The sequence below is a fragment of the Lathyrus oleraceus genome, chromosome 2 (assembly GCF_024323335.1).
Source record: "Lathyrus oleraceus cultivar Zhongwan6 chromosome 2, CAAS_Psat_ZW6_1.0, whole genome shotgun sequence".
Classification (NCBI taxonomy): domain Eukaryota; kingdom Viridiplantae; phylum Streptophyta; class Magnoliopsida; order Fabales; family Fabaceae; genus Lathyrus; species Lathyrus oleraceus.
Window position 1 is genome coordinate 266,106,210 of NC_066580.1, and position 25,855 is coordinate 266,132,064.

Below are 25,855 nucleotides of genomic sequence, written 5' to 3' on the forward strand. Positions count from 1 at the left end.
TGTCATGCTCATTTATTAATCAGAATAAAATATTGCACAATTCGCAGCGGATGTAAATCTAACAACATGCAAATCCATGTAACACATTACATGTAAACTTGTTCAACAACCAACAATGAAAACAAGTAAAACATCCCGTCCCGATGTTACATATACCAGAGCATGACCCACTAAGGAACTACACTAGACTCCAAGCACTAGCTTCTACTCAATCATTGCGCGTTACCTGAAACATAGTTGTAAGGGTGAGTTCCTCAATCGATATAATAAGCATTATAAAATATCATGTAATGCTAAGTAAATTAACACCTTTCATCACCCTAGTCAGATCACACATTCAGTAACGGCAACACCAACTCATAATCACAATCATACTCAACACAAACACAAAACACACGTATAATATTGGAATACATCCATTCATATTATACGCCATACATACATTATGCAATGAGACTCCATGCATGCGGTACCGACTATTCGTGAACATATAGTTCAACCTCACCGATCAAACCCAGATACGGCTACCAAGCTCACTAGTCCCACTCATTTGAGACCTAGTGACTCACTCACTAATTCCTCACCATGGGAATTAGCTACCGCCCTAAAGGCTATGTTATGCACGCTAAATCACCTAGCATGCAAACATCAACAACAACCCACAACAACTCACTCACTAATTCCTCACCATGGGAATTAGCTACCACCATAAAGGCCATATTATGCACGCTAAATCACCTAGCATGCAAACATCAACAACAATCCACAATGGACATATGCTCACACTCTAAGCCATAAACAGTCCATCATACATCATACATACATAACACTCCAATCCACAATAGATATATTCACAGCATTATGCATACCATCATACATCATCAGCATATTTATCACAGAAGCATATCATGTCATGCCAATTAATAAATCACAGTATTAGCACACTCTACTACTAATACCTATACTGCTCAAAACAACGGGAAATGATCCCTACTATATCATACACCAATATAGGCCAATCCTCAATTGTACACAATAATTAAATATCACTTTTTCACTTTTCAAACAGTGTTAACCGGTTAACGCCCTGGGTTAACCGGTTAACGCAACACAGAACACGCTTCCTGGCACATTTTAACAGTGTTAACCGGTTAACGCCCTGGGTTAACCGGTTAACGCAAGACAGACAGCAATTTTTTCATAATTCATAACAGTGTTAACCGGTTTACACCCTGGGTTAACCGGTTAACGCAAGACAGAAAGCTGTTCCTGCGCTAACACGAACAGAATGCAGAATTCTCCGCATTTTTCACCGTTTGGAGGACTTCCGGACCTCCGATTCCAATTCCGTAAAAAGCTACACGTTCGGAAAATCACAACTCACCCAAACATAGATTCAATTACAGCTCTAACATAACTTCTTCATCACAATTTTTCAGCACTCATCATCCCAATTAGGGTCAATTCAATGGCTTATTACTAACCCATTACATGTTAACCCATAATACCCATTAAACGACGATAAACCCCCCTTACCTGAGTTAATCCGGCGAATCTTTTAGCTTCAAGCTCTTCCTTCTTCAACCTTCTTCTCCCGCTCTTCCTCTTTGCCCTTCTCTCACTTTTCTGTCGCTTCTCTGTTTTCACGTGAAAACCCTTTCTTTACCAAATGGAACTCTTTATATATATTCCAACTTTATTATTCCAATAATAATAATCCAATAATAATCCAATTATTTAATTAAATTAATAAATATACTATTAACTTAAATTAAATAATTATCATATTTTATCGGGGTGTTACAGTCATGACCAGCCAACCTTTCCAACATCTGATCGGTGAATGGTAAAGGAAAGTGATCCCTTCTTGTCGCCAAGTTCAACCTTCTGTAATCGATGCAAACACGTCACCCCGTGACTGTCCTTGTAGGGAGAAACTCATTTTTCTCATTCTTTATCACGATAGTCCCTCCTTTATTTGGAACCACATGAACATGACTTAACCAAGAGCTATCGAATATGGGATAAATTAACCCCGCATCTAATAGTTTAACAACCTCTTTCCTAACCACTTCCTTCATTGCAGGATTTAGTCTCCTTTGGGGTTGCACCACTGGTTTGTGACCATCCTCCATGAGAATTTTATGCATACATACCGTAGGACTAATCCCCTTCAAGTCTTCTATGGCCCATCCCATTGCACTTTTTTGCTTCTTCAGAACCTTGACGAGCTTGTCTTCTTGGGAACCTTCTAAATTAGAGCTTATACTAGTCGAGCATCTCCTTTCAGAATCTAGAAAAACATACTTGAGATTTTCAGGCAGTTGTTTTAGTTCAGCTACTTTCTTGGTCTTATCTTTCTTTTCCTCCAACTGAGGCTCCCTCAAGTTTTCCCACCGGAGTGATCGGGATCCTTTAAAGGGTGGTTGTGTTTCCATCATAGCTAACACTTCCCTCTCCTTTTCATCAACTTCTTGAGTGTCTTTAGAAATTGATAGACTTAGAACTCTCTCCAAGGGCAATTGTGGTTCACCTAAAGGATTTTCTTGCAGAACCACTTGATCAATCACCTCTATGTGTTGACTAGTGGCCACATCATCTTTGTATCTCATGGTGTTTCGCACATCAATTTTCAACTCTTCATCGTAAACTTTTAGAGTCATGGTGCCTTCTTCTATATCTATCAAACATCTTCCTATCTCCAAAAATGGTCTACCAAGAATGAGCGGTATCTCTTCATCTTCCGGCATTTCTAAGATGACAAAGTCCACCGAAAACACAAACTTATCAATATTCACAAGAATATCATCCACTACTCCATAGGGTCTCTTCACATAGTGGTCAGCAAATTGAAGTGTCATTCTGGTATCTTGCACTTTTCCGATCCCCAACCTCTTGTAAATGGATAACAGCATGAGACTCACACTTGCCCCCAAGTCTATAAGGGCCTTTTTGAAAGATCTATCCCCAATACTGCAAGGGATAGTTACCGAGCCTCGATCTTTCTTCTTCACCGGTATCTTCATACTGTCGCAACCTGAAAAATAAAGTGTGCGAAAAAACAACCGGCGAAAGAAAATGAATGAAGAGTCGCCACCGTGCGTTATTTATCGCAAAGGAAAGAAAGGAAACGCTCGAAGTAAACCTGAAAAGAGGAAAGGAAAAGACAAGGTCTCGCAACCAAATCTTGGGTTCGGGAATCGGTTACGCGAAGGGAAGGTATTAGCACCCCTACGCATCCGTAGTACTCTACGGGATCCACTTTTGTAGTTCTTGTCTAAAGGGTGTGAGTTTATCTTGTGCTGTTTACTAAAAAAGGGGTTAAATGAAAATGACTCGCACGGATGTCGCATCCACTACATACGTATCTCATTTGAATATGAGAATCAGAGTCTTCGTAGCTCGGCTACCTAGGGGTTAAGGGCAATTGTGCTCGCTAAGACATCGCGTCTTATGCCTACGTATCTCATCTGGAATGAGAATCAGAGCAAGCCGTAGTTCGGCTAACTACGGGGTTATGGATTGGGTTTTGGACGAACGACGTTACTACGCAATCTACCGGATGCTCGACCTTTGGAGACTTACTCGCCTGTAGTAGAAAGAGTAAACGTGTGTTTAGGAGAAGAAAAATCAATGAAGGGTTAGGGTTTGGGATGCTCATGCAAAAAGGCAATCCTTTACGAAGGAACCTATAAAAAAAATAAACACACAAAAACATTGCCTCCTATCGAGGTCTTCCAGCTAGGAAAGCAGTAAAATGCGGGAAAAATGTAAAAGTACCACGCGGATAAAGATCCGAAGTAACAACAATTAGAGGAATGGGAAACCCAAGGATCCTTCCAAGCTAAACACCATCAAAGAAAGTGAGTCAGTACAGGTAATCGGAATTAAACCTCCAGGCGGTATCTGTAACACCCTTCTAAATACCCCAAATTATTTAATTAAAATAATAATAAATCAATCAGAGTAATTATGCCCCGAAGGGTGTCACACAATCATTTCACAACCATCATCAGAATATCCTGTCATGCTCATTTATTTAATCCAAATTATAAAGTATCTGCATAATACGCAGCGGATAAAATCAATTCAATTATTCACATCATGTAACATATTACATGCAAAATGGTTCACAACCAATCAATAAAATATTCAAACAACCCATCCCGATGTTACATCTATCAGAGCATGACCCACTAGGAGACTACACTAGACTCCAAGCACTAGCTCCTACTCAACTCACTGCTCGTTACCTGAAAAATAGGTGTAAGGGTGAGTTCCTCAATCAATATAATAAGCATTATACAACATTATGTAATGTGAAGTAAATAACGCATCAAATCACCCTAACCAGACTACACACTCAATAACGGCAGCATCAATTCAAATATCATACTCAACCATAACATATCACATATGTATAATCTCCAACCATACTCAACATCAACAACACAACACACAACACACATATAATACTGGAATACATCCAATCATATTATATGCCATACATTCATTTATGCAATGAGACTCAACATATGCGGTACCGACTCTTCTCGAACATACAGTTCAAGCTCACCGATCCCTCCAGATACGGCTACTAAGCTCACTAGTCCCACTCATTGAGATCTAATGACTCACTCACTAATTCCTCACCGTGGGAATTAGCTACAGCCCCGAAGGCTAGACTATGCACACGACTCATCTAGTATGCAAACATCAACAACAATTCAACAAGAATTCACTCACTAATTCCTCACCATGGGAATTAGCTACAGCCCCACAGGCTATGCCATGCATGCTAATCATCTAGCAATGCAACATCAACAACAACTCAAGAATAGACAATATGCTCACACTATAAGTCATACAACAGTCTATTCACAATGCATGCATAACTGATACATTCACAGTATAATACACACCATCACATATCATCACATTTTATCACAAAAGCAACTCATATCATGCCATATAATCAATCATAGTATTAGCACACCTTACTAATACCTATGCCACTCAAAACAACGGGAAATGATCCCTATTACATCAGTCCCCAGCTAAGTCACATCACTCAGCCTAAACAGCCAAAAACTGCACCACCATAACACAGGAAATCACAATTTAATATCCACTTCTGCACAGCACAGTTCGCGCCGCGCAGCAGGGTTCGCGCCGCGAACGGTGTGTTACAGAACCCTTCTGGAATTGACAGTTCGCGCCGCGAACGGGGCTTCGCGCCGCGAATCGCGCGCGAACAGAACCCTCTGCTACAGAAAACAGATTTCAGGTCTACAATGGTTTTCCCTATTACGAAACCTATCCGATCCAACCTTCCACAGTCCAATTTACATCAATTAATCGTCCTCATTGTCAACACAATTCGTATCTTATTTGATTACACCAAACCTAACACGTTTACATCAAATTCCTACGAATTTCCTCTCGATTCTTCCCCAATTTCATTCATCCCAAAAGTTCACAATTTCACCCTAATCATCCAATTCGGAGGTAATTCAAAGGTCTATCACTACCCATGACATATTATCATATAATACCCGTTAAATCAACGATAAACCCCCCTTACCTGAGTTAATCCGGCAAATTCTGCAGCTTCAAGCTCTTCCTCTTCTCTTGTTCTGCCTTTTGCCCTTTTTCTCTTTCAGCCGCTTCTCTTTTCCTTTTCACGTGAAAACCCTTGTTCCAAAATTGGGACTTTTTATTCCAACTTATATATTCCAATAAATAATTATTCCAATAATTATTATTCCCAAAATAATAATAATAATCCAAAATTCCAATTATTCAATTAAATTAATAAATAAAATATTAATTTAAATTAAATAATTATCTTATTTTAATTGGGGTGTTACAACTCTCCCCCACTAAAAGAGTTTTCGTCCTCGAAAACATACCTCAAGCGAACAACTCTGGATAAGACTCCTTCATCTGACTCTCCAGTTCCCAAGTCACATTGCCACCTGCTGGTCCTCCCCAAGCTACCTTCACCAAGGCAATCTCTTTACCCCGCAACTGCTTCAACTCTCGATCCTCGATCCTCATAGGTGATGTTTCAACAGTCAGGTTATCTCTCACCTGTACATCATCTACTTGGACAACATGCGACGGATCATGAATGTATCTCCTCAACTGAGACACATGAAAAACATCATGCAAATTCGCAAGCGACGGCGGTAAAGCGATACGATAGGCTACCTCCCCTATCCTCTTCAAAATCTGATAAGGACCAATAAATCGAGGAGTCAACTTCTTTGACTTCAAAGCTCGACCAACACCAGTTATCGGAGTAACACGAAGAAACACATGATCTCCCTCTTGGAACTCAAGTGACTTCCTCCTCTTATCATGATAACTCTTCTGACGACTCTGAGCAATTCTCATCTTATCCTGAATCATCTTAATCTTTTCCGTAGTCTGTTGAACAATTTCCGGTCCAACCACAGCACTCTCGCCGGACTCATACCAACATAAAGGTGTCCGACATCTCCTACCATACAAAGCTTCAAACGGTGCCATACCAATGCTCGAATGAAAACTATTGTTGTAGGTAAACTCAACCAAAGGTAAATAACAATCCCAAGCACCTCCTTTTTCCAAAACACAAGCTCTCAAAAGATCCTCTAATGACTGAATCGTCCTCTCAGTCTGACCATCAGTCTGCGGATGATATGCAGAACTCAATCTCAACTTAGTTCCCAAAGCCTTCTGTAAACCTTCCCAGAACTTCGATGTAAATCTAGGATCTCTGTCCGAAACAATACTCAACGGAATACCATGCAAACTCACAATCTTCTCAATATACAACTCAGCTAATCTCTCCAACGGATAATCCATTCTGATCGGAATGAAATGAGCTGATTTCGTCAATCTATCAACAATCACCCAAATAGCCTCAAAATTCTTAACTGTTCTCGGTAAACCCGAAACAAAATCCATACTGATACTGTCCCACTTCCACTCTGGAATAGCCAACGGTTGCATTAGCCCAGACGGCTTCTGATGCTCAATCTTCGACTTCTGACAAGTCAAACAGGAATAAACAAAACTCGCAATTTCTCTTTTCATTCCCGGCCACCAAAACAACTTTTTCAAATCATGATACATCTTCGTAGCTCCAGGATGAATACTCAAACCACTACGATGTCCTTCCTCAATAATACTCTTCTTAAGTTCTGTGACATCCGGAACGCACGCCCGATTACCAAATCTCAAAATACCATTCCCATCAACTCTGAATTCACCACCCTGACCTTGATTTACTAAGGTCAACTTATCAACCAAAAGCATATCGGATTTCTGACCCTCTCTGATCTCATCCAAAATACCACTTGTTAGTTTCAACATTCCCAATTTAACACTATTGTGAGTACTCTCACACACCAAACTCAAGTCTCTAAACTGCTCAATTAACTCCAATTCCTTGACCATTAACATAGACATATGTAATGATTTCCGACTCAAAGCATCGGCCACTACATTTGCTTTACCCGGATGATAATTCAAACCAAAATCATAATCCTTCAAAAATTCTAACCATCTTCTGTGTCTCATATTCAACTCTTTCTGATCAAACAAATACTTTAAACTCTTATGGTCACTGAAAACTTCAAATCTTGACCCATATAAGTAATGCCTCCATAACTTAAGAACAAATACCACAGCTGCCAACTCTAAATCATGCGTCGGATAGTTCCTCTCATGAACCCTTAACTGTCTTGAAGCATAAGCTATAACCTGCTTATTCTGCATTAACACACCACCTAAACCCAACAATGAAGCATCACAATAAACCTCAAATAATTCCGACGAACTCGGTAATATCAGAATAGGAGCAGTAGTCAACCTTCTCTTCAACTCTTGGAAACCTTCTTCACATTTTGAGTCCCAAACAAACGCTTGCCCCTTTCTAGTCAACATCGTCAATGGTAACGCCAACTTAGAAAATCCCTCAATAAACTTCCTATAATAACCTGCAAGTCCCAGAAAACTCCTTATCTCAGAAACTGACTTCGGAGCTTCCCACATAGATACCGCTTCTATCTTAGAAGGATCAACAGCAATACCATCTCTGGAAATCACATGACCAAGAAAACTAACCTCTTCTAACCAAAATTCACACTTGGATAGTTTAGCGAATAACTTCTTTTCTCGTAGAACTCCCAAAACCACTCTCAAATGCTCAGCATGCTCTTCTTCAGATTTCGAATACACCAAAATATCATCAATAAACACCACAACAAATTGATCTAGGTACGGATGGAAAATCCTATTCATATACTCCATAAACACTCCAGGCGCATTAGTCACACCAAAAGGCATTACAGAATACTCATAATGTCCATACCTTGTTCTGAAAGCAGTCTTCTGAATATCCTCAGTCTTCACACGTATCTGATGATACCCAGATCTCAAATCTATTTTGCTGAACACGCTTGCACCAACCAACTGGTCCATCAAGTCATCAATCCTCGGTAACGGATACCGATTCTTGATCGTCACTTTATTCAGTTGCCTGTAGTCCACACACAACCTCATAGTACCTTCTTTCTTCTTAACCAATAACACTGGTGCACCCCACGGTGACACACTAGGACGAATAAATTTCTTATCCAACAAATCTTCCAACTGACTCTTCAATTCAGTTAACTCAACAGCAGACATACGATAAGGAGCCATCGATATCGGTCTAGTACCAGGTACCAATTCAATTGAGAACTCAACTTCACGCTCTGGCGGTAATTCATTCACTTCTTCAGGAAACACATCAGGAAAATCACACACCACGGCTAAGTCGCCAATCGCCAGTTTACCTTTAGCCTCCAAAGTCGCTAATAGCATAAACAGCTCTGCCCCATCAGCTACTTCCTCATTCACTTGCCTTGCTGATAAAAACAAACTCTTTTCTTCCTCAACTTCAGGAAATACCACAGTCTTATCAAAACAATTGATAGAAACTCGGTTAAACACCAACCAATTCATACCCAAGATAACATCAATTTGCACTAACGGGAGACACACAAGGTCTATCTCGATTTCTCTACCAAAAATACTCAAGGGACAACTTAAACAAACAGAAGTAGTAGTCACTGAACCCTTCGCAGGAGTATCAATCACCATACTACCAAACATCTCAGATATCTCTAACTTAAGTTTCACGGCACAATCCAAAGATATAAAAGAATGAGTCGCACCTGTGTCAATAATAGCTACAAGAGGAAAGCCATTAATACAACACGTACCTCGGATCAAACGATCATCTGCAGAAGTCTCAGAACCTGATAAAGCAAAAACCTTGCCTCCTGACTGATTCTCTTTCTTTGGCTTTGGACACTGTGGACTGATATGACCCGACTCTCCACAGTTGAAACAAGTCACAGTCTTCAACCGGCACTCTGCAGCCAAATGACCACCTTTTCCACACTTGAAACATTTCATCTCAGCACTGGTACACTCATGAACACGATGTCCAACTCGACCACATCTGTAACACTTAACAGGAGCACTAGAATCTCCCCCACTAGGCCTCTTCATCCCACTCTGCCTCTGAAAACCCTTGCCAGCTGCATACGGTTTTCAACGATCAATCTGATTCTTGCCCTTCCTATCGACTCTCTGCTGGTAGCTCTCAGCTCTGGCCTTGGAATCCTGTTCAAAAATCCTGCAACAGTCGACTAAATCAGAAAACACTCTAATCCTTTGATACCCAATCGCCTGCTTGATCTCGGGACGCAACCCGTTCTCAAACTTCACACACTTAGAAAATTCCCCAGCAGCCTCAGCATAGGGAGTGTAGTACTTCGACAGCTCTGTGAACTTAGCCGCATACTCCGTAACAGACCTGTTACCCTGCTTCAATTCCAAGAACTCTATCTCCTTCTTTCCTCTGACATCCTCGGGAAAATACTTCCTCAGAAATCTCTCTCTGAACACAGCCCAAGAAATCTCAGCATCTCCAGCAGCCTCCAACTCAGTGCGGGTAGCAACCCACCAATCATCGGCTTCTTCTGATAGCATATGCGTACCGAACCTGACCTTCTGGTTATCAGCACACTCAGTTACTCGGAAAATTCTCTCTATCTCTTTCAACCACTTCTGAGCACCATCTGGGTCGTATGCTCCCTTAAACATTGGAGGATTGTTCTTTTGGAACTCACTCAACTGACGAGCAGCTCCCATTCCCACAACATTCGGATTTCCTCCAAGTACTCCAGCCAGCATACCCAGAGCCTCAGCAATCGCAGCATCATCTCTACCTCTTCCAGCCATCTCTATTCTGAAAACCCAACAAGCCAAAACAATAAGTACTGATAGGGTCACACAACACCTATCCCGTACAGGGAAAACAGAATAATTACGACTCGACACGACCGACGATGCTCTGATACCACTAATGTAACACCCTTCTAAATACCCCAAATTATTTAATTAAAATAATAATAAATCAATCAGAGTAATTATGCCCCGAAGGGTGTCACACAATCATTTCACAACCATCATCAGAATATCCTGTCATGCTCATTTATTTAATCCAAATTATAAAGTATCTGCATAATACGCAGCGGATAAAATCAATTCAATTATTCACATCATGTAACATATTACATGCAAAATGGTTCACAACCAATCAATAAAATATTCAAACAACCCATCCCGATGTTACATCTATCAGAGCATGACCCACTAGGAGACTACACTAGACTCCAAGCACTAGCTCCTACTCAACTCACTGCTCGTTACCTGAAAAATAGGTGTAAGGGTGAGTTCCTCAATCAATATAATAAGCATTATACAACATTATGTAATGTTAAGTAAATAACGCATCAAATCACCCTAACCAGACTACACACTCAATAACGGCAGCATCAATTCAAATATCATACTCAACCATAACATATCACATATGTATAATCTCCAACCATACTCAACATCAACAACACAACACACAACACACATATAATACTGGAATACACCCAATCATATTATATGCCATACATTCATTTATGCAATGAGACTCAACATATGCGGTACCGACTCTTCTCGAACATACAGTTCAAGCTCACCAATCCCTCCAGATACGGCTACTAAGCTCACTAGTCCCACTCATTGAGATCTAATGACTCACTCACTAATTCCTCACCGTGGGAATTAGCTACAGCCCCGAAGGCTAGACTATGCACACGACTCATCTAGTATGCAAACATCAACAACAATTCAACAAGAATTCACTCACTAATTCCTCACCATGGGAATTAGCTACAGCCCCACAGGCTATGCCATGCATGCTAATCATCTAGCAATGCAACATCAACAACAACTCAAGAATAGACAATATGCTCACACTATAAGTCATACAACAGTCTATTCACAATGCATGCATAACTGATACATTCACAGTATAATACACACCATCACATATCATCACATTTTATCACAAAAGCAACTCATATCATGCCATATAATCAATCATAGTATTAGCACACCTTACTAATACCTATGCCACTCAAAACAACGGGAAATGATCCCTATTACATCAGTCCCCAGCTAAGTCACATCACTCAGCCTAAACAGCCAAAAACTGCACCACCATAACACAGGAAATCACAATTTAATATCCACTTCTGCACAGCACAGTTCGCGCCGCGCAGCAGGGTTCGCGCCGCGAACGGTGTGTTACAGAACCCTTCTGGAATTGACAGTTCGCGCCGCGAACGGGGCTTCGCGCCGCGAATCGCGCGCGAACAGAACCCTCTGCTACAGAAAACAGATTTCAGGTCTACAATGGTTTTCCCTATTACGAAACCTATCCGATCCAACCTTCCACAGTCCAATTTACATCAATTAATCGTCCTCATTGTCAACATAATTCGTATCTTATTTGATTACACCAAACCTAACACGTTTACATCAAATTCCTACGAATTTCCTCTCGATTCTTCCCCAATTTCATTCATCCCAAAAGTTCACAATTTCACCCTAATCATCCAATTCAGAGGCAATTCAAAGGTCTATCACTACCCATGACATATTATCATATAATACCCGTTAAATCAACGATAAACCCCCCTTACCTGAGTTAATCCGGCAAATTCTGCAGCTTCAAGCTCTTCCTCTTCTCTTGTTCTGCCTTTTGCCCTTTTTCTCTTTCAGCCGCTTCTCTTTTCCTTTTCACGTGAAAACCCTTGTTCCAAAATTGGGACTTTTTATTCCAACTTATATATTCCAATAAATAATTATTCCAATAATTATTATTCCCAAAATAATAATAATAATCCAAAATTCCAATTATTCAATTAAATTAATAAATAAAATATTAATTTAAATTAAATAATTATCTTATTTTAATTGGGGTGTTACAGTATCCCACAAATAAAGTGGAAAACCACACAAGTTATCCCTGCAAAAGTCATGTGAGCCCTCACAAAAACTCAACAAACAGGTTAGAGACCAAAAAAAAAGGTAATCAAGGGTTGCCCCCAAATCAAAATGTAACCACATGAATCATGCCATTAAAATTCACAAAAAAGACATGCATCAAAAGGGTATTAAATTCCCCCATAATACCTCAAACATTCAGAGTATTCAAATTCAAAGCTCAAAGGTAATGGGAATAAGGGCAAACCTGATTGGAGAGCTTGATTGAAATTGAGTTGCACCCGTGAGGTTTACAAAACAATCTTTAGGGTTTATGTGAGCCATAGGTGATTATGTGCAGTTGAGTTCCCTTCAGGGTTTGGAGGCTGCTCTGAACTCTGTTAGAAACTCTGAATTTATAACCTGATTTTTGTGGACCTGTGGGCTCAAATGAGAGAGGTCCAAGTCCAAGATTTTTTCTTTTATTTATTTATTTATTTATTTATTTTATTATTATTTTTATTATTATTTTATTTTTTTCGTTTTCCGTTTTTTTTTTCGCTTTTTTTTTTCGTTTTCGTTTTCCATTTTTTTTTTTCGAAAAAATATTCCGATTGCCGTGATGAAATGCAAATGCTAAATGACCTAAAAATGAATGCATGCATGAGGTGTAAAGCGTATGCTTCCAGGAAAAATGAAGGGTAAATTTTGGGGTATTACAGTTGCCCCTATTCAATCAACTGGAGACCTGGAAAGAAGATAGCAGCGACTTTCATGCTTTCGAGGTATCAAGGGATTGAATACAATAAAAGCCCGAAAATTTGCACTGAAGTGAAGTGAAGTAACAATGCCTGTCAGAATCGGCAAAGAGGTGGTCTTGAAAGAAGAATCCGTCTGGTACGGTGAGAGTCAGTCTGAATACCGAAAAAGAATGTTAACCTGGATACCAAAATAAATGGTAACACAGAAATAACCATGGCCTGAATGCCGCTCATCAGTCTGAATACTGGAAATAACTTCGATCTGAACATCGGGAGATATGAGATTATTAATATCGGTATGAACACCGAGGGGCTGGCCTGAATGCCACAAGTTGAGTCGACCTGAACGTCGGAAACTTCTTCGATCTGAACATCGGAAAATTGGCCTGGATGCCACAAGTTGCATCGACCTGAACGTCGGAAACTTCTTCGATCTGAACATCGGAAAACTGGCCTGAACGCCACAAGTTGCATCGACCTGAACGTCAGAAACTTCTTCGATCTGAACATCGGAAAACTGGCCTGAACGCCACAAGTTGCATCGACCTGAACGTCGGAAACTTCTTCGATCTGAACATCGAAAAACTGGCCTGAACGCCACAAGTTGCATCGACCTGAACGTCAGAAACTTCTTCGATCTGAACATCGGAAAACTGGCCTGAACGCCACAAGTTGCATCGACCTGAACGTCAGAAACTTCTTCGATCTGAACATCGGAAAACTGGCCTGAACGCCACAAGTTGCATCGACCTGAACGTCGGAAACTTCTTCGATCTGAACATCGAAAAACTGGCCTGAACGCCACAAGTTGCATCGACCTGAACGTCAGAAACTTCTTCGATCTGAACATCGGAAAACTGGCCTGAACGCCACAAGTTGCATCGACCTGAACGTCGGAAACTTCTTCGATCTGAACATCGGAAAACTGGCCTGAACGCCACTTCGGTCTGAATACCGGAAACTTCATGCCTGTCGGCATCAGCAGAAATAGGGAACGATAATAGAGGCGGCGCATGGGCCAATGACACTTGCTGGGGATAACAAAGGTAAGTCATGAACAATCTTCAGTCTGAGTACTGGAAACGACTTTTGGCTTATCACTTGGGATACCGAGAATGTTTTATACTTACATGCGTATGTTTGAATTTTTCAATGGTGTAATGCTCCATGAAAATGGAAATGCTACGCGATTTGCAATGCAATATGATTCTACATGCAGAGATGCGAAATGCTGGGTAGAATGCCAAGCTGAGGCAAGGGGATCTGCTGGGGAAATGATCACCATCTTCTGGACCCTGGCAAGGCTGTTGGAGATGCACAGCGCAAAGAATTCTGTGGGAAAATGACCCGCCACACGGTGTTCTAGCAATGACGAAATACCGAGATTCTGACTGGGGAGAGAACGACACTGAAAACCTACTGTTGGGGAAAGCGATAGTGGTTCTGGCAACCACGATCTGCGAGAGATGACTCAGCAGGGGAAGAAAACACCGATACGGTACCGAGGTTCTGCTTCAAGGAAAGAAACCATGGATCTGCCATCGAGATCATCGATCTGGCATCGAACCCTGAGGAGCAGTCGCTTCTGCTGGGAAGATACAGTCTGGCACTGTCAACTCCGTTGGGGGTATATAGTCTGACACTGTCAACTCTACTGGGGAGTGTATAATCTAAAACCACCGCTTGGGGGGGAGGTACAGTGGTGAGAACCTGCTGGGGATTGAAGAATCCAGCGCTCTGATCAGCTCTGCAGGGATAAGATACTGAATTCGTCTGTTGGCGACTTCACTGGGGAAAACATTCACGATCATCTGCAGGGGATTTTGAGGAAATGCCCCGAGGGTACCTGTTCTGACTAGACGATCCAAAGCACTTAAAATTTACAGCAATTTTAAATGTTTATTAAGCATGTACCTGTAAAGCTCTTATGTGTCATGATGCAATGTTTATCAAAAATTTGGACGTCATTTTTGCAAACAAAACAGAAAAATGAAAATGAAAACAGAGATATACTGAATAACATGATTTTATTGATTGAACGGCCTCTGAATAGGCATTTACATCAGGAAGCAATCCCTGGAAAGAGGTAATCGCACAACAGATAAAAACAGACATTAATCTAATGGCAATGTGAAATGGATTTCTATTGGGTTCCAATTCTGCTATGACTTGCTCGTCTTCAAGATCCTCCAGATGATCAGCTTTCTGAAAGAGTGATTGGACTGTTTCCTATCCTTCAAAAGTTTCCAGTCATTGACACGAGATGAGATTCAGAACTACTCAGAACGCAGTTATTCGCTTAATCCCTAACTTTTGCCTGGATCGCCCTTTTCGGGTTTTCAATCCACTGGGATACCCATTTTTGCCTAAGTTGCCTTTTCAGGTTTTCAACTTACCGGGTGTACGATCTTTTCATTTTTAATCCCTAATTTTTGCCCGAACCTTTTTCATTTTCTTGGTTCGCCGGGATGCCCATTTTTGCCTGGACTACTCTTTTTATTGTCCAGCGGGTCTATTTCATGCGAAGTATTTTTTAACTGCGTCTGAGTTCACGGGGGAAGTGAAGTTTTCACCATCCATCGTTGCAAGCATTAAGGCCCCACCATCAAAAACCTTGGTGACAATATACGGTCCATCATAGTTAGGAGTCCACTTGCCCCTGTGATCTGTCTGAGGAGGAAAGATCCTTTTCAACACCAAATCTCCGACCTGGAAGCATCGAGGACGCACTTTCTGATCAAAGGCTCTATTCATCCGACTTTGATACAACTACCCATGACAAATGGATTCCATTCGCTTCTCTTCGATAAGACTCAACTCATTGAACCTTGTTCGAATCCGTTCAGCTTCGTCTAACTTGACATCCAACAGGACTCTTAGAGAAGGAATCTCCACTTCAACAAGTAGGACTGCTTCCATACCATACACAAGGGAGTAAGGGGTTGCCCCGGTCGATGTAGGTACTGAAGTAAGGTACCCATGCAAGGCGAAGGGTAGCATCTCATGCCAATCTCTTTACGTAACGACCATCTTCTGCACAATCTTCTTTATGTTCTTATTTGCCGCTTCAACAGCACTGTTCATCTTAGGGCGGTAAGGGGAAGAATTGTGATGCTGAATGTTGAAGCTCTGGCACAACTCCTTCATCATTTTGTTATTGAGATTAGAACCATTATCAGTAATGATTCTTTCGGGAATCCCATAGCGACAAATGATTTCTTTCTTAATGAATCGGGCAACCACATGTCTGGTGACCTTCGCAAATGACGTTGCTTCGACCCACTTGGTGAAATAGTCGATGGCAACAAGGACGAAGCGATGCCCATTGGAAGCGGTCGGCTCAATCTTTCCAATCATATCAATGCCCCACATAGCAAAAGGCCACGGCAAAGACATCACATTCAAAGGATTCGGCGGCACATGCACCTTATCAGCATAAATCTAGCATTTATGGCACTTCCGAGCATATTTGAAACAATCAGATTCCATGGTCATCCAGTAATAACCTGCTCTCAACAATTTCTTAGCCATTGCATGTCCGCCGACATGAGTACCGAAGGAGCCTTCATGAACTTCCTGCATTAACATGTCTGCTTCGCGTCTGTCCACGCATCTGAGCAAAACCATGTCGAAGTTCCTCTTATACAGAACATCATCTTTGTTCAAGAAGAAACTGCCTGCCAATCTTCTCAAAGTATTTCTATCATTGTTGGATGCCCCTGCAGGGTACTCTTGATTCTTCAGAAAGCACTTGATGTCGTGATACCAGGGCTTGTCATCAACTACCAGTTCAGCAGAAAACACATACGCGGCCCTGTCGAGGCGTATCACATCGATTCCACTTCCTCTGGCGTTGACGGCCCCATCAAACATTAAAGTCCACTTTTCGTCTGGATCAGGTCCCTCTTCAACAACTGGCTCTTCACAGTCTTTCATCTTGAGGAACATGATGTCTTCATCTGGAAAATCAAACTTCATCGGCTCATAATCTTCAGTCGGCTGTTGAGCAAGATAGTCTGACAGAATACTCCCCTTGATGGCTTTCTGGGAAGTATATTGGATGTCGTACTCTGTCAGTACCATTTGCCAACGAGCAATTCTTCCGGTGAGAGTTGACTTCTCAAATATATACTTGACTGGATCCATTTTGGAGATCAGTAAGGTTGTGTGAGACAGCATGTATTGTCTCAATCGCTTCGCAGCCCATGCAAGTGCACAACATGTTTTTTCAAGCATTGAGTATCTCGACTCGTAATCTGTGAATTTCTTACTCAAGTAGTAGATGGCATGCTCTTTCCTACCTGTCTCATCGTGTTGACCGAGAACACAACCCATGGAATTGTCCAGTACTATCAAATACATAATCAGCGGTCTCCCTGGGACCGGAGGCACAAGGATAGGAGGAATTTGCAAATACTCTTTTATCTTCTCGAACGCCCTTTGACAATCATCATTCCACCTGATAGCCTGATCTTTTCTCAACAATTTGAATATTGGCTCACACGTGGTTGTTAGGTGAGAGATGAACCTTGCAATGTAGTTCAACCTCCCTAAGAAACCACAGACTTGTTTCTCTGTTCTTGGCTCAGGCATTTCCTGTACCGCTTTCACTTTGGCCGGATCCATCTCAATCCCTTTTTCACTAACAACAAAACCCAGTAGTTTTCAAGATCTCACCCCAAAAGTACACTTGTTCGGATTAAGCCTCAGCTTGAATTTCCTCAAACGCTCAAACAGTTTCTGCAAATTCACCAAATGTTCTTCTTCTATCTGAGATTTGGCAATCATATCATCAACATAAACCTCGATTTCATGATGAATCATATCATGGAACAGAGTCACCATCGCTCGCTGCTATGTTGCTCCGGCATTTTTCAGACCAAACGGCATCACCTTGTAGCAGAAGGTGCCCCATGGGGTTATGAATGTTGTCTTCTCCATGTCTTCTGGTGCCATCTTAATTTGATTATAGCCAGAAAAGCCATCCATGAAGGAGAATACCGAGAACTGAGCCGTGTTATCCACCAAAACGTCAATGTGAGGTAAGGGGAAATCATCTTTAGGACTAGCCCTGTTCAGATCCCGGTAGTCAACACACATCCATACCTTTCCATCCTTCTTAGGTACCGGAACGATATTTGCAACCCATGGCGGATAATTTGTGACTGCTAGAAACCCTGCATCCAACTGTTTTTGCACTTCTTCCTTTATCTTGACAGCCATCTCTGGTCTTGTTCTTCTGAGCTTCTGCTTGACCGGAGGACAACCTTCTTTGAGCGGCAAGCGATGTACCACGATGTCTATGTCAAGCCCTGGCATGTCCTGATAAGACAAAGCGAAGATGTCAACATACTCTTGCAGCAATTCAATCAACCCCTTCTTCACATTGTCTTCCAAAGCAGCCCCTATCTTGATTTCTCTCTTGGCGTCCTCGGTTCCGAGATTAATCACTTCAACAGACTCTTGATGCGGTTGAATGACCCTTTCCTCTTGTTTTAATAACCTGGTAAGTTCTTCAGAGAGTTCACAGTCTTCATCACCCTCTTCTTCAGCTTGAAAGATTGGATTTTCAAAGTCGAAGCGAGCCATAGCAGAACTGTTATCAATAGGATCCGGTGATGTGCATCTGCATGAGTGATGGTATGTGCTTATGAGTGTGAAAAAAAAGAAAAAAAGTGGAGACTACACAAAACATTGCCATTTTTTTTTGTAAAACTGCAAAAATAGAAAGACAGGGAACGAAATATTTGAATGCAAAAAGACGTCCTTTATTTATGATAAAAAATGCAAGTGTCACATAGATGAGCCTTACAATGAGTCATTACGCCCTGGCGGAACGTAAGACTTGGATATGCATGAATAAACAAAGAAAATTACTCCTCCAGACAAGTGGCTTGGACAATCTCCTCAGAAGACCAATTGTTGAGAACTACACCCGGGATCCTCGGACGCACCCAGTTATCGATGTCGCAATCACTATCCCCATCTTCATTGTTGACCGCAGAGACTAATTTGACTTCTCCTTCAACCATGTTAATGTTGGCTCCACCATGCTAAGGCATGGGATTGTTGACGACATTAGGAGCTGGTGCAAAGTTAACGGCCTTTGAATCAATGAGGTCCTGAACTACGTGCTTAAAAGCTTTGCAGTTCTCAATATTGTGGCCAGGTGCCCCAGAGTGGAAGCTACACCTAGAGTTGGCGTCATAACCCACCGGAAGCCTACCAACGGGAGGAGCCAGAGTGCACAACTGCACAAGTTGTAGTTGTTGAATACTAGAAAGCAACTGAGCGTATGACATTGGAAGAGGGTCGAAACGCCGGTCCATCGTCCTTGGCCTCGGTTGATAGGCAGGTCTGTTACCCGGTTGTTGTGGTTGGTACTGAGCTGGTTGACGTTGTGGTTGTTGTTGTTGTAGTGGTGTTGCAGCTGGAATGGTCACAGCCACAACATACGGTTGTTGATGATAGTTCTGAAAGTTATTCCTCCGGTTATCCCTGTTCTGATAAGAAGATATGGCACTTGCATCCCCTTCTCTCCTCTTTTGTCCCTAAATGAACGGCTTTTTCACCCCTGATGAAGATCCATCTCCGCTCTGGGTCTTGTATGTCCTCAGGTAATTCTCCACCCTCTCTCCGGTAGAGACTACATCAGCAAAATTGGAGGCATTACAACCCACCAGGCGCTCCAAATAAGGTCCTGGCAGAGTGTTCATGAACATGTTAGCCATTTCCTTCTCCAACATAGGAGGTTGAACACGGGAAGCTGTTTCTCTCCAGCGTTGAGCGTATTCTCTAAAGCACTCATTGCTTTTAAGAGACATATTTTGAAGTTGAGTTTTGTCTGGAGCCATGTCTGCATTATACTGATACTGCTTCACGAAAGCCTCAACCAAATCCCTCCAGCAACGGATGTGGGCTCTGTCCAGCCTCATATACCATTCCAGGGATGCCCCAGCTAGGTTGTCCTGGAAAAAGTACATAAGCAACTTTTCGTCATCGGAGTATGCAACCATTTTACGGAAATAGGCTTGCACATGGGTCTTCGGGCAAGAGTCGCCATTGTATTTGTCAAATATCGGGACCTTGAATTTCGGTGGCACTCTCACACCTGGGACCAGCCCCAAGTCAGCAACATCTACTCCCAGAGGATTTTGTCCTTCCACTGCCTTCAACCTCTCTTCCAATCTTCTAAACATGGGGTCCACACCATGACCCATACCAAAGTCTTCCTGCAGCAGGGGGAACTGATCGTCCTGATCATCATGAACGGGTTGTTGACCGGAGGTGACATGTAGGATTGGGATAGGCCCCGGTCCATTGGGTCCATTAGCCTCTCCAGCTGGAGGATCAGTCACCGTCTCTGGTTGAGCAGGGGGATTCCTCTGTATCATCTGCCTGAGCTTTTGTTGTCCCTGAGCCACCCCTTGAACCACATCCATGAATTGATTCATGCGGATTTTCATCTCGGCGAACTCTGCCTGTAGGCTTTCCATTACTCTCTGTTGGTTTCTGCGGGTACCGTACCGGTGAATGTTTGGGTTAGCTATCCTGATAATGGAACACCAAACAAACTGAGAACACTGTGGCGGTACCTGTTATGCAAGACATGCTAATGAATATGTAAATGCAATGACATGTTTATCAATTCCAAAGGTAATCTACCCCCTTGATTCCAGTCTCTCAATAGATAAACGATGTAAAAAAAAAAGACTAAGTCGTTGATGAGAACCAAGAAAATTCCGACTAGAATCAAGTAGAAGATATAAACCCCACAGAAATGGATAAACATGTGTGAATGATTATGAATGCAAAATGATGTGAATGCAGTGCAGTGGCATGGGAATCAGGATCGCTGTATCTGCTTGAACATCTATCAGGTTGCACTGTCTGGAGAGAAATTAAGAGCACACCAAAGAAAGGTCATGGGATGGATCATGTTATCCTTAATATCAACCACCCATTTTGGTGGATTATGGTTTACACCTTATCAACACCCAAGTTTCATTGATATTAAGGATACCTGATCGGATCAACCATGAATCAAGGGTTTGTTGCAAGTCACGAGCATGGAGTTTAGGTTAAGAACCACCCAAAAGGAGTGTACTAAGGTTTAAGCCTGCCAAACATGTTCTACAAAAGGTTCCCATAGTCATAATCCCATCTTTCGGATATTATCGGAGGAACGACTACTCGTATTCCAAAAATATTCTCAAGAGAGACTCTTATGAGTGTAGTATCGCGTAACAATCGTATCAAATCTTACACTTGAACGACTTTCGCACTACGTCCTACGAATAGGCCAAGATGGGTTTGGTAAACTAAGGTCCTCGGCTTCTAAGGTCTATATTGGAAAAAGTAATGTCTAACCACAACTTACTTGTGTGACATTATTGATCTCAACATGACCTCCACCAAGTGAATGGGCTTGCAAATCAACTTGCTAAGGAATAATTCCACACAAGTCGACAAGACTATGCCATTCTCCTATCTTAAGTGCACTCAAGTTCGGGTATAGAACTCATCTCACAAAGATCACCAAGCAGCCATAGCCAGCCAACAGATACAGCAATGATATGTACACAATGCAATAAGGTAAAGCAGGTAAATAAATAACTGTACAAAAGCATGAACATCCAATAAACAAACAAACTAAAAAGCTAGGAGGGACTCGCTTAGGGAAAACCGGGTCCCCAGCAGAGTCGCCAGCTGTCGCAACCTGAAAAATACAGTGTGCGAAAAAACAACCGGCGAAAGAAAATGACAGAAGAGTCGTCACCGTGCATTATTTATCCCAAAGGAGGGAAAGGAAACGCTCGAAGTAAACCTGAAAAGAGGAAAGGAAAAGACAAGGTCTCGCAACCAAATCTTGGGTTCGGGAGTCGGTTACGCGAAGGGAAGGTATTAGCACCCATACGCATCCGTAGTACTCTACGGGATCCACTTTTGTAGTTCTTGTCTAAAGGTGTGAGTTTATCTTGTGCTGTTTACTAAAAAAGGGTTAAATGAAAATGACTCGCACGAATGCCGCATCCACTGCATACGTATCTCATCTGAATATGAGAATCAGAGTCTTCGTAGCTCGACTACCTAGGGGTTAAGGGTAATTGTGCTCGCTAAGACATCGCGTCTTATGCCTACATATCTCATCTGGAATGAGAATCAGAGCAAGTCGTAGTTCGGCTAACTGCGGGGTTATGGATTGGGTTTTGGACTAACGACGTTACTACGCAATCTACCGGATACTCGACCTTTGGAGACTTACTCGCCTGTAGTAGAAGGAGTAAACGTGTGTTTAGGAGAAGAAAAATCAATGAAGGGTTAGGGTTTGGGATGCTCATGCAAAAAGGCAGTCCTTTACGAAGGAACCTATAAATAAAAAATAAACACACAAAAACATTGCCTCCTATCGAGGTCTTCCAGCTAGGAAAGCAGTAAAATGCGGGAAAAATGTAAAAGTACCACGCGGATAAAGATTCGAAGTAACAACAATTAGAGGAATGGGAAACCCAGGGATCCTTCCAAGCTAAACACCATCAAAGAAAGTGAGTCAGTACAGGTAATCGGAATGAAACCTCCAGGCGGTATCCCACAAATAAAGTGGAAAACCACGCAAGTTATCCCTGCAAAAGTCATGTGAGCCCTCACAAAAACTCAATAAACAGGTTAGAGACAAAAAAAAAGGGTAATCAAGGGTTGCCCCCAAATCAAAATGTAACCACATGAATCATGCCATTAAAATTCACAAAAAAGACATGCATCAAAAGGGTATCAAATTCACCCATAATACCTCAAACATTCAGAGTATTCAAATTCAAAGCTCAAAGGTAATGGGAATAAGGGCAAACCTGATTGGAGAGCTTGATTGAAATTGAGTTGCACCCGTGACGTTTACAAAACAATCTTTAGGGTTTATGTGAGGCAGAGGTGATTCTGTGTAGTTGAGTTCCCTTCAGGGTTTGGAGGCTGCTCTGAACTCTGTTAGCCCTTCTCTCACTATCTTTTTCCCCAGGGTTCTTCTCTCACTATCTTTTTCCCAGACAGGGTAATAGGAATAGAATATGAAAATTTGCTTCACTGAAACTCTGAATTTATAACCTGATTTTTGTGGACCTGTGGGCTCAAATGAGAGAGGTCCAAGTCCAAGATTTTTTCTTTTATTTATTTATTTATTTATTTATTTTATTATTATTATTATTATTATTATTATTATTTTATTTTTTTTCGTTTTTCGTTTTTTTTTTGTTCTTTTTTTTTTGTTCTTTTTTTTCGTTTTCGTTTTCCGTTTTTTTTTTTCAAAAAAATATTCCGTTTGCCATGATGAAATGCAAATGCTAAATGACTTAAAAATGAATGCATGCATGAGGTGTAAAGCGTATGCTTCCAAGAAAAATGAAGGGTAAATTTTGGGGTATTACACATACCCTGCAAAATTGCACTACAAGTTTCGGTTAGTACAATCGGGTCAGTATCGATGTTCCTCTTCTTTGAAATAATATCCTTCATAAATTTGGCATAAGAGGGCATTTGTTCAAGTGTCTCAAAGAATGGAATTTTAATCTCAAGCTTTTTGAACATCTCTAAGAATTTCTCAAAGTTCTTCTCATGTTGCGCTTTCTTCTTATTTCTTGTGGGGAAAGGGAGTTTGACAACTGGCTTTGGTTCACTAACTTTTTCTTTAACCACCAGTTTAGGCACCACCACCTCTTCACTCACAACCTCATTTTCTTTTATTTCCAACTCAACTTCAAGCAATTGGTCTTCTTGGTTGCCATCTTTCTCAGGGACTTCTTTCGATTTACCACTCCTTGTGGTTAGAACACTCACATTATTATGCTCTCTTAGATTTGTAACTGTAGCACTCGGTAATGCACCCGGTGCTTGAGAACCCGCGAGTTGTTGAGCAATCTGACTCATTTGCACTTCTAGATTGTTTATCGAAGCACCAGTGTTTCTTAGATTACTTCTAGTCTCCTATTGAAATTGGGAACTTTGAGTCGCCATTTTTTCAACGGCAATTTCCCAATATGCATTTCTTGGTACCTGTTGTTGAAATTGTTGTTGGGGTTGTTGAAACTGCTGCTGGTATGGTTGTTGTTGTTGTGGTCGATACTGTTGTTGTGGTTGGCTTTGATATTGATTGGGTGCTTGCTTATGAACATTTCCTTGCTGGTCCTTCTAGGAGAAATTTGGGTGATTTTTCCATCCAGGATTATATGTATTTGAGTAAGGGTTGTTCTGCTTCAGAAAATTAATCTCTTCTACCTGTTGTGCAGTTGCCATACAATGCATGGCGAAGTGAGATCCCCCACAAATTTCACAACTAACCGCTTGAATTGGTTGAACCGGTTGAACTTGGGCTACCGTTTGAGTGTCAAGAGCCATTTTCTTGATTCTTCTCTCTACTTCAGTTGTTATTTAATCTTCCATCTTCACAACTTTATTTGCTAGCTTGAGATCAATGATACCTTCAGGTTGACTTACATTGTGGTCGTAGAGCTTCAGATGCTCATTTGCTACAATGGCTTCGATGATTTTCTTTATTCTAGTGGCTGTTGTAAAATTTGTTGAGCCACCAACTGCCATGTCTATGAGTTTCTTAGTTTTCATTCTAAGTCCATTCACAAAATTTTGCATCTATTCAGTTGCATCCATGTTATGAGTAGGACATGCAACCAACAATCGCTTGAACCTCTTGTAAGCATCTCTAAGTGACTCTCCTTCCTTCTGTTTGAAATTAACTATGTCATATCTCTTACGGATATAAACAGAAGCAGGGAAGTACTCATTCAAAAATGTTGTCTCCATTTGTTGCCAAGTTGTAATGCTTCCCGCGGGTAAAGAGTAAAACCACTCTTCGGCATCTTCCGATAATGTAAACGGAAACATCACCAACTTTTTAGCTTCCTCTGAGTGTCCCTCAATTTTCAACGATGTCGTCATGGTCAGAAATCTTTGTAAATGCTTGTTGGCATATTCATTGATTTTTCCAGAGAACGGTCTCCTTTCGAGTTGACGAATCGTTGAAGGGTGTAGCTGAAAATGATCAACATTCACCGGTTGATTTACTATTGTTAACCTTCCAGTTGGAGAATTTGCACCTCCATAGTCACCCAGAAGTCTTTCCACGGGAGGTGGAACTTCAGCCATCGTTTCAGATACGGTGTCAGAGTCTTCCGAATGAACTGAAACAACTTCTTCTTTTTCAGACTCAGAAACAATGGGGGTCGCTTCTAATAGTTCCAGTCTAGCTTTTCGGTGTCTTGCACGCAATAATCTTTCTGGTTCTGTGTCAAAAAGAAATTCAGCCGAGGCCTTACCTCGCATACAAAGATTAGACAATTATTAGAATTTATAAAAGGAAACAATAGTACAGAGAAATAAAATTTTGGTTGCAGAGCAACAAAATTTCAATTGAATTATTATTCAACTTATACTTTGGCAATCCCCGGCAACGGCGCCAAAAACTTGATCGGTAAAATAGCAAGTGTACTATTTGCACCGATGTAGTAATAAAATGGGAGTTATCCCGAGTATCAATCTCGAGGACTGCGTATTAAGTACAAACCTCTATAATAATTCCATTGAACAAAAGATCAAAGGGGGTTTGTTGATTGTTTTTGAAATGATAATTACGAGAATAAATTACACAAAGCGTATAAAAAATCTGTTAATCGATATAAGAAAGCATGCTAGGGCAAGATGTATGAATTGCTTTGTACTAC

The 25,855-nt window shown here is 41.3% G+C and overlaps 1 protein-coding gene across 1 annotated transcript; it reads right to left on the reverse strand.

Annotated features, from left to right (window-relative positions):
- Nucleotides 1–1,907: 1,907 nt before the first annotated feature.
- LOC127122832 (uncharacterized) lies at nt 1,908–24,047 on the reverse strand. The gene is made up of 2 exons (XM_051053111.1): nt 23,555–24,047; nt 1,908–3,037 (listed from the first exon to the last, which is right to left on the reverse strand). Exons 1-2 carry the CDS (start codon nt 24,045–24,047, stop codon nt 1,908–1,910), a joined length of 1,623 nt encoding a protein of 540 aa, XP_050909068.1.
- Between the last annotated feature and the right edge of the window lie 1,808 nt (nt 24,048–25,855).

Bases quoted from the DNA above. Each gene is read 5' to 3' on its own strand.
- LOC127122832 (XM_051053111.1), bottom strand. From the start codon at position 24,047: ATGAGTCAGATTGCTCAACAACTCGCGGGTTCTCAAGCACCGGGTGCA. The intron at 3,038-23,554 runs GTATGTGTAATA...TTTATTTTTCAG, and splicing joins TTGTAGTGCAATTTTGCAGG to GTTGCGACAGTATGAAGATA.